The 15,805-nt window shown below is 40.5% G+C and overlaps 1 protein-coding gene across 6 annotated transcripts in view; it reads right to left on the bottom strand.

The window, feature by feature from the left end:
- kcnma1a (potassium large conductance calcium-activated channel, subfamily M, alpha member 1a) overlaps positions 1-15,805 on the bottom strand; it is a 692,064-nt gene that overhangs the window by 95,459 nt on the left and 580,800 nt on the right. For all 6 annotated transcript variants that reach the window (XM_067972546.1, XM_067972543.1, XM_067972542.1 and 3 more), the window contains exon 19: positions 2,857-2,950. In XM_067972546.1, the coding sequence (XP_067828647.1) occupies positions 2,857-2,950 (94 nt within the window). The remainder of the gene's footprint in view (positions 1-2,856; positions 2,951-15,805) is intronic.

Genomic DNA, 15,805 nt, shown 5'->3' with positions numbered 1-15,805 from the left:
TTCCAATGTACACAGTAACCCTTCTCAGACCCTTAGAACTGTGAATCACTTCTGAGAAATAAACCAACACACATTTTTGAGAAAACCAGATTATTTCCAATCCTAATGCTGTAATTTTCAAAATTCAACTAATATATCGATTAGAAAAAGGAAAATTCTGCCAATGGAGGAATATATATTTATACGTGTGCAAGCAGGCTTCAAAAATTCTGCCTCTTTTTAAAAAAAAATCAAACTGAGGATTCAATAAAAACAAAAACAAACTGGATGTTTAACCCTTTCACCTGGAGAGGCTCACGATGCGAGTCGTCTTTTGACCCTTGAATGAATTGTTGTGTGTAATGTACTGATTGTACCGTAGGCCTCACCCCTGTAAAGCTGTGTTCAGTGTTTCCAGCTCCCCTGTGTAATGCGATGCTCCATGTATCCTCCTCTGAGGTGAACATTGCAGACATCTGGGAACACTTACTACATGGAATTAATTAGACAGTGGTTGAAAGACTGTCTGTGGCTTCAATGGGTTAAAGACTTAACCTAAAAGTCGAATTTCAATTGCCTTGCACGGATTTAAATGAACTTTCTTTTAAAGCACTCTGATAGTAACTTACTAGCTAATCAAGCTTTGTTCTATTATATTTAATTTTACACTTTTTCTATGTATATTTTTAGTGCCCCCGTGTTATAAATAGTTGCCTACTAATAAATATTTGTTACTGGTAATGGTGTCCCGTAGCAAACTAAGAATGTGTTGTCAAATTTGCTATTGGCGAGGGCCTGCTCACATCCAACCATGCAGCTCAACATCGGGTAGAAATTGTGGGTAATGTACTATGAGTGCACACTAACCAAGCTGCCTCACAAGCAACAGCCAGGAGCAAAACCACAAATCCCTTCCAGTAATGTTGCTCGGGATAGATTTTCTGCAGATCCAACAAAATATTGCTTCCATTCTCGTCTGGCATTTCAGTCATGCCTGCTTGAAACCTCTCACGTTTGTTTAAATCACCCCACTCCCCCCACTCCCTGTTTTCTACGTTCCACTCTCTCAGTCCTTCACAATCATCATGACAAAACATTTGTCTATTAAAATGTTACTCGCCTAGATGTATGCAGTCAGTGCAGGTGCTAATAACTGCGAAACCATTTAGTGATTTTACACCATGGCTGAATATTTCATGACGCTCTGTGTGTTTCACGATTCAGTCAATGGACCTCTGTCACTTCAATCTTTGCTGACTGCCTTGACTGGCGCAATAAAGCTACGTCAAGATAGTTATCTTTCACCAACTGTCACTCACTGCCGCCTGACACTGGCAAACTCTTGTTGAATGCTGCTACTCGCAGAGAATAACTACGACATTTGTTACACCGCAATGTTCTGTTCTGATGGATTTGAACAAATGCCGTTGTGATTAATAGACCCAACATTCACCGACTACAATTAGAGCCAAGTATCCGATGACCCTCTGAAATCCATCAGAATGGTATTAATTTCATGTAAAGAATGTTGGACTGGCACTCGTTAGAACTTGTTATACTGAAGGCTCAAACAGTTCTGTGCTTGGTGTTCAAGCTGCGTTTAGCAATTCCAATGTGATGCTGACTAGACAGCACTAGCAGGGGATAACTATTCTCCCTCAGTCCCACTCCACCAGGCAATGAAAGCAGGCTGCTCTTTGAAATGTTCCGTTCCCATCATGCAAACTGACAAAGGCATGCTTTTCAAAACCCACATCCAAACTGTTGATCATTACTTATTTACAAAGGCCTTGAGGCGTGTGTGCCTGCAAAAACCATATTTGATACAATATATACCAGCTTATTCACCCTTGTGCAATAAGCACCCCTTAGGCTGCCTTAAACCGGCACTTAATATTGCCCATAAAACGTACCTTGTAATTCCAAAATATGTAATATTTAAGGTATAATATATCTGCAGGAAAAAGGATTTCTGAAGGCCTGGGTGATTCTCTGCTCAGTAATTCTATGTTTTGCTGAGGGCTATGAGTTGAAAAAGCTGCACTGAGCACAGACGAACTGTCATTTCACTACCCAAGGGCCACTAATATAAAGGAGTACCCTACAGCAGCAAAACTTCAGCGCGCTTTGAAGCGTACCAGAACAGCAGAACTTGCTCCCCAAGAATTATTACTGCACGGAGATCAAAAGAGCCGATGCATATTTTACGTGGTAAACAGGGACCTGCCGCTCATCTGTGAAATGTTTGGAGTTTCTGTAAACCTGAAGCAATCCTCTTGTAATATTGTTTCATATGCTAAGTGGATGAAGCTGTTTACTTGTCGAACATTGTACACACTTTAACCCATGACACAGGAGCAGCAAAGTACCCATCACAAACCTCCCTCTACCCTACCCCACCAATTATTAGCTTTTTGTTTTCTTTCTCTAAGTCAAAATCAATTAATGACAATTTAATGTAAATGGACAAGATAAAAGGAATGTAAAAAATTTGGGTTCATTTCTCATTGTGACGACACATCTCACATATGGCCTGAAGTACGGAAAACAGTACTCAAAGGGCATCGTACAAACGGTGAATAGCCTGAGGGAAAGGAACCGTATGAGTCCCTCTGATTGGTTACTGCTGTCATTAGTGCCATCGCTGTTTAAGAAGTACATGCGGACAGGCTGAGCTGACAGCTGAGACTTTAAAGGCTGCGTTTTCTCTAACAGCTTTTCCTACCCTCTTTCATGACAGAAATTTTTCAGCTCTATCATTAACTGCTGACAGGCTGACAGAATAAATACTTCAGCCTTTAAGGATTTTTCTCTCGCTCGCTCTCTCTCTCTCCCTCTCTCTTTAGACACAAGAGTTCTTTAGCTGTCTTTTCTTACCTCATCAATTTGGGTGAACAGTTGGGTGAATTTCGCATGCCTCCATTTCGCTGCTTTTTTTTTGGTGACAGCGCAGATGGGTTTTCATCTTGAACTGCAAACATACGGAGATGTGAGATTAGGAGCCATTTTAAGTCTGATCCGAAATGGAAATGAAATATTTTTTAAAAATGCATATTAAACAGAAAGTGACTCATTATGAAAGTTAAAGGTCCCCACTACAGGCAACTAACAAGACCTGAGAATAAAAGAGTAGCTTGGGAAAAGCATAAATCAAAGTGAGTTTAAAACTCTATATATCACAACTAGGGTTATGTATTATTCAGACCATGGCGCTGTAAGAACAGTAAAACAGATAATTAAAGGAAAATTTAAAGCAATGCACATCAAACAGAACATACACAGAAAGGAAAACTCTGATGGAAGTGGCCTAAATTTGGATAGTTAGGAATTACAAGGGGTCATTTGCCCACTCTAAAAACACAAGTAAAACACACACAGTATAGATTTAATATATGTAATGTGCTAAAATAATTCATTAAAAAATAAATCAAACCACTCGGGTTAAAGACGGTGTCATTCTGAGTGTGGTTTTCACTCATGGGCTCCAGTGTTCAATCAGCAGTGACCAAAGGAACTACATATGTGCAACTTGCAGGACTGGGCAAAGCAAATAGAGTGGGAGAAAATACTGCAGGGTGTGTCCTTCTGCCTTTCAAACAACGGCTGGTAAAGAAGGTAGAGACAAAGTTTAACTGAAGTATTTAATCCATTAAGGAAACGTTATTAATTCTGGTTGTCTACTTAAAGCAGAACGTGTACACTCTGAAAATGTTAAACCCACACAACATTGTGTCTGTATATCTTGGCTGTCATTCTGTTCGAGGGGTTTTAAATACATTCAGCCAAATAACAAATTTTCAGTTATTCTAACATCATCTGACACCTTATTTACATATTCATTAAATCACTGGAATTCAATTGGAATCTTTAAGGCTGATACAGAGGTAAGATGTTGCTGAGCTCTCTACAATCTGGTTTTAGTTTTGTCAGAAATGATAGCATCACCGAGGATAAGAGCTAATGTTTTATGTGTACTTGGGACTACAGTGTGAATTCAGTGGCCTGAGTCAGTGAGGAATGTAACTAGGATTGTCTACAGATAATGGAAACCTGTGACTGATGGAGAATCTTGCTGAATAACAGGTCAGTAAGAGGTGGCTGGATCCAAGGTATGAAAGAGGAGAGACCAGGTAGAGGAAGCTGCTTCCAATGATTGGAATCACTGGAAGTACTGGAAATAAGGCTCTGTAGCAAACTGCAGCATAACGTTATGGTTTGGGGTTTGCTGTATGTGCCTTTCTGTTTGCGACATGCCATTAACCCTTCGAGTTCCTACAGAAGTACTGCACTTTATACAGCAGGAGCACAGATAGAGCCCACAACGAGAATACTCTCCCCCTCCCAAACTACCAAATGGCAGCAGCAACAACAAAGAGAGAGTATTTCTTTATAAAGTGCATCCTTGGAATAAATTGAGATATTACAACTATTCCAATATTTTTGACACGATTGAAAAATGCAGTTGGAACCTGAGGGAGAGTTCGATTTCACTGTGGCTGTCAGTCTATGAGATACACATCAACCAGCAATTATGATGAGCAATGGACAACATTGTCTAGGACACAATTAGCAAGAGATTAGTTTCTAGTATAATATGCTTTTTTAAAAAAAAAATCAACCTTGCCGAGGCCTGTTCTGGAGGGTTGCAGCAGTGATGACAGTGTTAGTTGGAAAGAAAATAACTTGTGGGCTGTTAAACCAGGGTGGACGGAGATATTGGCTGGTGTAAGACGTTAAAGAGCAGGGTTTTGGCTCAGGAATTTTCAAACATTTTCTGGAATATGTTTAATCGAACTTCAAACTGTTATTACTGGCAAGTGATAAGATGACACGGTCCCCCAGACAGTGATCCACTAAACCTAGAAAAGCACATTCTTTACCTTTAAAGCTGTAATATATTACCGTCAAACTGCACAGTGTTTTCATTCCTCATTTGCAATGTCATTTTATGACTTATTTTAACATTCATTTTTTTTTAAAAACATTAAATCAGCACAGGCAGGTGGTTCTGAAAATTTAGACAGGCTTCATCTATTTGCGTTAGCCATAAATAGTGACACATACACTGGTGGGTGTGTAGTATGTATCTGTAGGCTCTGCGAGCAGCTACTGGTGCTGCCCAGTATAAACTATAGCTACTGATAATTCTACACAAGATATAGGAAAAAAGACAATTAGTGGTAAATAATTTAAGAAGCATATCCACGTAGGCCTCTACTGGGTTTATGCATATTATTCTGAAAGTGACTCACCCAAATTTCTCCTCATCACTAGCTTAAGTAAATGCAATAAAATTACACTGATTATATCCAAACCTCATAGCCTACCATCGTTTCAAAGCACAGCATGGTTTAAACTCTCAAGCTCCAAAAATGGCTGTTCTTATTCAGGAAGAGCTCATTTTTTTTGGTCTCAGACTTTGAAAGTTCATTGTGTTTATTTGGGGTTTTTTTTGTCTGAAAGCTGCTATAAAACAGAGGCTGAACTCAGATCAGACAACAAAAGGATCACTTCTAGGTGGACTGTACTCCTGTCATCACTTGGCAGATTTTCTGTGTGTTTTTTTTAAGTAATGTTTGAAAGAAGAAAAAAAAGGCACCCCAAACTATCCTGTCATGCACAGCTGTCAGCACTGGCTGCGAAATGTAGCCAAGGGCAACCTACTGAGGTCATTGAAAGCCGAGTGGCTTTGCTGGTATGTGTATTTCACGGGCAAGCTTTGTGCCCGCTCTAACCTACACTGGACAACTCTTCCTTGTTCACTCGTATTCAGCAGACTTGGGCATCTGAGTGAAGGCTCGCTGGGCAAGTGGAGGCTTTCTTTGCGGTTACTGACAAGCGGCCACAGATTCAGCTCCTTCCGTAACAGGTGCAGCCTTTGGCAACAACACGTGATCTGTGGAATTGTGGGCTCTAAATGACTCATTTAGCAAACCTGCTTTAGCTGCATCCTTTACTGCCAAGCAAGAAAAAGTAGATACATTAAAAACAAATTACAACGAGGCATCTGCATTTTCAGAAGTTATTTTTGGCAACATTTTACAACTTTTTTTCCTTCCTGTTCTGTTACAAAAATATACTTACATCAAATTTCAGTGGAAAGTCTGGGCTGACTAAAAGATATAACCAGATGTCTCAGTGACAGTGATTGTCACCAGCCAATAGGGATGCACAACTAGTAATCTCCAATGGGGTAACAGTGAAGCAAGCTGCATAATGTGTTTGTGCTTGTAGTTCATTATCTGGGATGCTGGCAAGTCAGTCAGAAGCAATTTGCATTAGTACGAACTATCCTACCTTATGATTGTGTTGTGGGGTTTTAGTGTTTATAATTGAATGATTGATGGCAACAAGTTACACATCTGCTCTTTAAGCAATCTTTTAACAACCTGCACAATATGATGTATTACTAGGACATAAAAGGGTGTCAAACCAGAGATCAACCAAAGAGCAGATTTCCCCAATTCATTGTATCATAGTAGGTACAGCACAGGAGGAGGCCATTCAGCCCATCGTGCCTGTGCCGGCTCTTTGAAAGAGCTATCTGATTAGACCCATACCCCTATTGTTATGATGATTCGCCATTAAACAAAAAATCAAATTGTACGTAAAAAGAAATCCATGCATTTCCCTCCTACTCTCACCACCCTAATATTATTTTATTTTCCGCAAATTATTCAGTCTCCCTACTCCATGCCCTGATTGAGAGGATGGACCAATGAGCTCTTCTTGAGTTCTACCAATGGTGATCTTGATCCATATATTAAGAAGCATCACAGAACAGCTGGAAAGTTCTGGACTCGCCTGCTAATTTTTATTGTCCTTCCCTCCCTTTGGGAAGTACCTGGCCTCCATTCACCACTTCCATCCCAGCACAGCTAAGGTAGGGAATGCAGTGTGTGGGAAAACCCAGGTTCAGCCACATTTCCTACAATTCTGTGGGACAACATACTGAAGATTAAAGTGATGTGCCACCAGGAAACCATACTTTTTTCTTAATTACGCACAAATTCAACCTTCTCTCTTTCTACCTTCTGCTCCTAGTGCATTCTCAACACTAAAGAATTAACATTAACCCTTCTTCCTGCAGAGTGGGTAACTGAGCAACAGCCAGATTTGTCACTGAATATGAATCTGGCTGTGATGCCTCATGTTTGCAAAATATTGTCCTTTTGTTTGCTAGTTGGAACAGTATTTTGCAATCTCATGCTCTCAGCAATGGGCCCCACCTTGAAAATAATAACCAGGACTGAGTCACAAATTCTGCAAGAAGAAGGAGATATTTTTATATTTTGTTCTGACTGTGCAACATTACGAGCTCAATTTCTCCAGGACAAAAGTGGAATGGACTGATCACAGCGGGAGAGACACGTTACCAGGTGGTGAGAAACCCCATTGAAATTTAACTAGGTAAGGCTTCTCCTTTAATACTGGCACTATCACATACAGATCTAATTCTAGAGCCAGGGTTTTGGTCACAACCCCTCCCCCCATCCCATCTCCCATCACATGCAAGCCCATGGCATTGAGAATACAAGAGCTCAATAAAATATCTTTTAAAAATAAAATGTGTCCAGCCGTCAAATGATTTTAGCTGATATTAATAAATGGTGACATCAATTACAAATCTTAAGGTGTTTTTCCTACAGTCCCCGGCAGTATAATAACAGGACCCGAGTGGAGATAATGTGTGACTGTTAACCATGCTTCATTAGTGAGTGCAATAATTGCAATAAACAGCACCCTGTGAACAAACGCAAACTATTTGGATTAATTTAACATTTGGAGAAGTGTTTGAGACATCAACATTAATACAAATATTTATAGCAAACATCCTTTCTCATATTTAATCATGTAAACATCTCCCCATGAATTACTTGTTAAAAATAAATATTACATTACAGTGATTGCATTATTTATGATTTCCCATTAATGACTTTACAACTTTGATTTATAAGATGTTGCGTTTTGCAGTATTTTATAAAACTCAGATCAAATCCTTGCAACAGGCTTGGGTTCTGAAGCAAACATCCTAACCTGAGGATGTGTAATGTTTTTTATATTTCTCCCATTACTGGGTAATTAGACAGGGTTAATTCATTTCGTCTGGTCATTATTATAAATCTGATTGAACTGATCGCAAAGCATCAGAAAAATGTCAGAATAACTTATTGAGCTCATTTCACTTTTAATATAGGCCAATGGCATTTTTGAAAATTATTTCTCTTCCACATTACCGAGGGCACTTCCTGAATTCTTTGGACGACAGCAGCAATATCTCCAAACTAGCTTAGAGCAATCCGCGGAGGTTGATTCTAACATCAGCTGCTGCTTAGATTCAAACCCCCCGCACCGATAACTCCTGGATTCATCTGCGTGTTGTCAAACATGTACAGCATTAGTTTGAGAATACGCAGGGTGGCAGTTTCACTGAGGATCTAGAATGATCCAGACGGCTGCTGTCTATTTGCGCGCGGTGAGGCAAATGATGAGTTTGCCTTGCGTTTCTGCTCAGTTATGTAACGACTGGTTAGCAATTGAAAAGATAAGGTACAAGAAAATATTTGCCTTTTTATCAGCAACCATGTTCCTTAAGCCTCATTATTTATATTTCTCAACTTGGCCAATTTTGGAGTTTAAAGGTCTTTGTCTCATCACCGGTAAAGGAAAAGATGTAAAACATTGCTGGAGAATGTCTCTCTGGATACAGCCAGCTACAATCATTCAGATGTTGGGGTTTATATATGCTGCAGATGGGCGGTTGCATTTCCATATGTACTGAGAAATCAGAACTGGTCACCCTGGTGTCCCATTCAAATCAGACTGCTATCTTTCAGCTATATTCCTTTTGCAAAATCTACAAGATTAGCAACGATGACAGAACTTGGCTTGAGAAAGCCTGTCACCCATTAGTGGGATAAATTGGAACCTTTGACACTCTACTAAGGGTCAAGCACTGCAGAATTTTTTTTGTTGTCACATGTGGAGAATAAATCGGAGATAAGGAAATAAATATCCTATCAACTCTAATGTCAAAGTGTGTGTGTGTATGTGAGTGTGAGTGTGTATGTGAGTGTGAGTGTGGGAGCTTGAGTGTGTGTGTAAATGGAGGGCTCTGTGATACCTTATTCCTTAAGTAGTAGCACCACCTGCTGTTTATTACATTCATCTAATAGTCTGAACAGTCTGCCATACTCTATCATTTATTGCTTTAATTTAAGTTTAAAAGAAAGACAATTACCAGTTATGGTGGTAAGTTATGGAGATGGTTACATTTGCCACATTGAAGCAGTGCACAACATTATATTACGGCAAGGGAAACAGCTCCATTTAATTCGTTACAAATTTTTAAAACACACACTTCTATGCTAAAAAGCTAGGGTGCACTTGTTACTTGAACAATTAATGGCTGGAATACACAACTATTCAATTGTGGTTTTTTTCCCACAAAGATTGTTTCTTTGTTATTCATCTAATGCACTGTCCATTGGCTGGAACATAGTCTTGTGGATTCTGGATGCAGCTTTCAACTGATAATGTATATTTTAGACAGTATCCATATACCTACTAAGAACAGTGTCCAAATAGTACCACAATCCCTGTTATGACATTCTTTAGTTCAAACATCACATTGTTGCTATCACACTACAACAGTGCAGAACAGTAAGAAACTGCACTTAGTTTTTAATGTAGTGATAAAGAGGCACATGCTATCACACAGCAAATGGACAGGAGTGAGTAAAGCCTGCAATCCAAACTTGGGTCCAGATAATGTTCATGAAACCATTTGAACACTGCCCTCCTTGTGGTTTTTTGACACCATTAAAAGTGCTCACTCAACCTGAGGGATTGTAGCTCCCTCCCAGGTACCCGTGTAGCTGTCTGGGGTCCGTTGCAGCTTCACTCAAAGATCATTTTTAGGACCTTTAAGATGATGCTGCTCGTGTAATGTGTTAGGAGAATGAGCAGACTGGAAATCAGGATGGAGCAGGGAAAGTGACAGGGGATGGCTCAGCAGGCATTTCAAATACGTCCAGCAATTATTTTTGATCAATGGGCAGAACAGTACTTGAAGACTTGCCACAAGCAGCAGCTCGAGAAGCCAGAGCTTTGCTGACGGTGCTGGCACCTGTACTTGGAGATTCGGCAAAAAGGAGCTGCTGATTATAGGTATTCGTCCTCTGCATGATTCATTTACAGCTTCCTCCAACGGCTCATTATCCAGCAAGGAGCTGAGTCGTACTGACCAGGAAGGTCCTAGGTTCAATCCCCAGTCTTGTGCCGAGTTAACTGTTGTCGGGTAGGAAGGTGACCCAACAACCCTGGGTTAGGGAGACACAAATAGGGCTGAGTTTCCATTCCTGATTACTATCCAGTCACCACTGTTGGGGGTGTGTGTTTAGATGTTGAGTTGAAGACAGGATTGGGTTCAGCTGTGATAATCCCCACTACCTACCACCTCCCCGCCACAGTCAATAAGCACTGATATTCCCTGTCAAGACTCGTATATAAATAATGACCACACGAACGAAACACCAGAGGGTGACCAGCACCTGTGTAATCATACCGTATAAGGAATCAACCACCTTGAAGAAAGGGGAGAAAAAACAATCTAATTTAAAGGCCGATACTTCAGCTAAAGAGCCCGGACATTTGACCTTGTTAGTGTTGACTCAGGCACAGGCCAGTGATATAAATGAACAGGCTTAAGATTCAGACGATCAATATCAGCCATTTTGTTTGAGCGAATCTTGATACTGGCTGATCCTAACATCACCAAAGTCTAATTGACAAAGAGGTTGCAAAAAACTAACTAAAATAGATAATCACTGCACTCCGACTAAAAGGATAATTCTAAAGAAATGGAACAAAACGGAGATGGGAAAGACAGGTGGTTTAAGGGAAAAACACATGGAAAAAGAAATCAAATGGGAGGCAAAAAGTAAAGGGATAAAGTAATTGTTGACAAACCAATGACTTACTTGAGCTGATATATCCGTTATAGCCATATTTCGCTGAAGACAATGCAAAAAAATGACAGGTTAAGAGATGTGGAAAACAAGAATCATGTTTCATGAAAGGTCAACGAGAAGCACAGGAAAAAAATTAAATACAGGGGACCTGATCTTTTAAAAAAAATCAGTATTGATAATGCACTCCACCCAGCGCCTGCCCATATATGTTGCCATTTTTATTGCTATCTGTGCTGGTCTCTGTACACACGCTAGTTCTTAAACCAAGTGATCACTGATGTATGATGGGTGTCATTCCCAACTACATATTCTCAACACCATCCTGAAGATGGCACATGCCCGTATAACCCACGGTGTGCCAGCATTCAGAGGTCCTCGCGCCACTACAAACATCTTTTACCTGGATTTGTAGCATTAGGCAGGAATGCCACAGTGCTGCCAATCTCTGTTAAGCTGATTGTAAAGTTTGGAACGTGTTTCCCTGTCGTATGCCTTGCCCCATATCAGGTTAATACTAACAGAAGGGACGGGGCATATGACAATGGGCAGCAGACACACCACCTCCTGAAGTCAAATCAAACTGTGCAGTTGCACCAGAATATTCTTGTCATCTGTATGTCCTAACCCAGAGAGATTATTGGGAGAAATCCTTGAAAGTAGAACGGAGAGCATTGTGAAGAGGAGAAAAATACCTTTTGCAGGAAAGGAGAAAAACTCTGTGGCAAGCACTTGGCCAGACTTTTAAAGATCAGACCCGAAAGAATTCTGATGGAAATGAGTTCATTCCCAATTATGCTGAAGAAACTTACAACAGAGAACAGCAGTGCTGAAATGAGAAAGTGAGGTGACAGAAAGCACCACAGAGTTCTTTGGCAATCTAAGTAGCTTTTGCTTTTCTGCATGGTGTTCTATTCTAGAGATAATGTTAACAGAAGAACTGCCTCACTAAAATTATTGAATTCAACGCTGACAAGCCCGATTGCTGTCTGCATCTAGATAGCCTGGGCGAAACTCTGTTTCTAATGCAGGCTGACTTGAGGGAAGGGACAGCAGCTGAAATTTGCTTTGAGCCTGCTCTGGATGAAGGTTTGCGCTTCTACATAAAAGCTTTTGTTTTATTCACAAAAGGTCACTCTTTGGGCTGAAGGCAGGACTGTGACAGAAATGTTCCCGGGAAACAGTTCTTGTCCTGGCATCTGTCGCTTGGAATAGTCCAGAGCGAAAGGGCTCTGAAAAATAACTGCCGAGGATCTGTCTTGCACAAAAAATGTTGCAAGAAGAATCTGCTGCCTGGTGGTAAGAAACTGTCAGGGTGAGTTTCATGACAACCAGCAGCACTCAGAAAATGAAAATGCAAACATAATTTCCATGTCACCACATATAAACCCTCCACTGAATTCACAGCAGAAGATGCAGACAGCATCATTTCCAGCCTGTCCACATCACAACAAACCATTCGCTGTTTAGTTTCCAGTGACCCTGGTAAGAAACAAGCCCACGCTAACAACTGCCTTTAGCAATAGAAATTCCTGACCTCTCTTCTTAAAGCTGCAGTCTCTCTTCCGGTTGGCCTACACAGGTTGTCTTTTAAATGTCATTTTGATGTAATGCCCCCTTTAAAATGTTTGCACAGTGCTAAGAATAGTTTTATAGCACATGGAAAAATGGACAGTCTTTCCCATGGGTTAAATGCATTCATACTTCGTGTATTATATGGATAACAAACAGTGCAAAACGGTTTGAAATTGTTGGGATCCATCATTACACACTAACACACTCGAAGTCCCCCTCCAAGTGACACGCCAACCTGACTTGGATATATATGGAATTCCCTACATAACACCATCAGGACGGCACCTGACGCAGTTTAAGGCAGTCCATCGCTACCTTGTCAGAACAACTACAGGATGGGCAACAAACGCGGCCTTGCCAATGTCACTCCACATCCTGAAAACAAACAAGATCACAAGATAGGCTCGGACAAAAAAGGCCCTTTGGCTCAGCGATTTCATTCTTCCAGAATAGCATCTTCCCATTACAGCATCTACCTGATTCTTAACTGAAGCCAGCATGCTGGCCTGCCCTCAGCCATACTTCTCAGCAACCTATTCCAGCTTTATATAAGAATTACTTCCTGCCAACTGTCCTAAACATGTCCTCCACAAGCTTGAACTTATATCTTTTTGTCCTGGTGCCTTGACATGTGTACAACATGGAAACATAAGAAGCAGGAAAAACCCACTGCAGTCCATCTGGCCTCTCACAAAGTTCAGAAAATACCATTTGTTCTCACTCTCACTCACTTTCTTTCACCAACGAAATATGCGACTCTTCTGTGATTTGCAGAGACTATCTCCCATAGTCTGTGCAATTTGCTTGACACATTCGCTACACTCTGAATGCCTTGGGTAGAGAAGGCCCTTCAGCCCATTTTACATCTTCCTGCTATGCTACCAAACCTACTGTCTTCCCATTAGATCATCGTAGAGTTTCTTAAATTAATTCAATGCGAAGGCCACAAGCACCCTAACTGGCAGCCTGTTCCAGCTGCTGATCATCCTCTGTGTATATTTCATAACGTCTCTTCTGAATTTGCTCCTCCCAACTCGGAACTTATGCCCTTTTCTACTCTATTTGTGCCAATACACTGCTTGGTGCTACTCTTAGTTCATCACCTCAAATTTCTTGCATCACTATGACCACAATGACAAACCTTGGAACCATCAGCACTTTACGTGGCTCAGTGAGTAGCTCACTTGCCTCTGAATCAGAAGGTTGTGGGTTCAAGCCCCACTCCAGAGGCAAGCACGTAATCCAGGTTGGCACTTCAGTGCAGTACTGAGGGAGTGCTGCACTGATAAGGTGCCGTCTTTTGAATGGACCTTAAACTGAGCCTCTGCCTGCCTTCTCAGGTGGAGATAAAAGATCCTGTGGCATTATTTCAAAGAAGAGCAGGCAAGTTCTCCCGATGTCCTAGCCAACACTTAACCCTCAACTTGCTCCTAAAAACAGATGATCTGGTCATTTATCTCATTGCTGTTTGTGGGAGTTTGCTGTAAACAAATTGGCTGTCGTGTTTCCTACATTACAACAGTGACAGTACTTCATTTGTTGTGAAGTGCTTTGGGACATCCTGAGGTCATGAACGACGTTATATAAATGCAAGTCTTTATTTCTTTCTTTTACCCCTGTGTTGTACAGCTAAAATTGCCCTCTTCACACAATACCTTAGTTTGGAAGGACAAAGTGAATAACTACTTCTGGGTGTTTTGCACAGTTCGAGTGCACATAGTATGATAGTCTCACACATACACACCATTATGCTGCACTGAAATCTGAGTAACAACATTGAGCTAAATATATCTTAGGGATTAACTACTTCACACTTAACAATTGTTAACTCACGGAACAGAATGTTATCCAGTGAAGTGAATGTGGCCTCAGTTGAACATTAAAACCAGGAAATGGAAAAAGTCCTCAAGGAGAGATGGGGCAGATGGGAGATGAAAGTGATTGCTACCAGTGTTGAACACAGAAGTAAACAACGGAATGGATAAGGCAAACTGCCTCTTCTCACTCCTAACTGTTCACGCTCTCACAAATATTCATAAGTAGTTTAGCTATTTATTTGAAGAAGTCACGTCAATAGCATGCACATTAAAATAAAAGGTGGCATCACTGGGCTTTTCTCATGATTATCAGAGACTACTGTTGTTATAATATACCAACTTGCAGGTCCCATCCCCTTGGTAATATAACCATGGAAATCAAGCTCCTTGCATAAGCAAAGTAAGTCAAGTTCTTGGGTTCATTGTAGAAGTGAACAAATTAGAGCAACGAGCAGAGATGTTATAACATTTATTTACCACAAAGCCTATAAGGTCTTCCTATTGCCTGACAGGATCCCATTGGGCTCCCAGATTTAGTAAATAAAGGTTGAGCAATAGACACTGTCCTTGGGCATGTGATCTCAATACTCATATTCGCACGGTGTATGCATGTGTATTTTAACCTTTTTATGCGTTTATTGGTAAAATGGTAAGACAAAAAGCAGAGTGTGTGATTGCTTTACTCCCTTGATTAGTGAATGTTCGTAGATGTTTGTTAAGTAAATGTACACGTGAAGTACATTCACCTGATTTGTGCGAGTGTGTGTTCGGTGCTTTCTACTGAAATCACTTCATGTTGATAAAATAGTGTTGCTGTAGCCACATCTGTGACTAGTCAGCATTTTCATTGGACAATATTGCTTTGAAAGGTTTACTAAGAAATGATTGGGAAGGGGGGTGGGCGCGGACCAGATGAGGTTTCGGTGTTGATATGTGCTAACACGTTGGTATGTTTGTACTTCTCCAACATTGTTTGTTCTGTCCCTTGCCAAATGTCTCGCATGTTTGACAAAATAATGAGTTGTTCTCTATGGGCCAATAAGATTTCTACAATTTAACTTATTCAGAGTTCAATGATATAATTGTGTTGATGAATGCACCTACAGTTTGGACAAATGCAAATGCATTTGCATCAATCATCCCAACAGGAATTACTGTATAACTAAGAGATAGAAACACTGTGCTGTGCGAGTACACTCCTGTTCATCCATTTTCCAATAACCTCCCCCTCATTTCCAAACTTGAATAAAATAATGAAATGTGAGTCAATTATGATTTTAATCTGCTACTAAACTAATCCATATTCCTTTGAAAGTGAGATTTGTTAATGTTGTACTGGTAAAGCAACAGTACTATTCAAACAAGTCATTCAAATGTCAGTGTCATTAAAACAATACTGTGAAAATGGTAAACTGGGTGGAGCAATAGGTTAACATGCTGCCCTTTCATCTGTGGGGCCAAGGA

Source organism: Heptranchias perlo, chromosome 36 (assembly GCF_035084215.1).
Source record: "Heptranchias perlo isolate sHepPer1 chromosome 36, sHepPer1.hap1, whole genome shotgun sequence".
Lineage (NCBI taxonomy): Eukaryota > Metazoa > Chordata > Chondrichthyes > Hexanchiformes > Hexanchidae > Heptranchias > Heptranchias perlo.
This window is presented reverse-complemented; position numbering and strand designations above follow the sequence as displayed.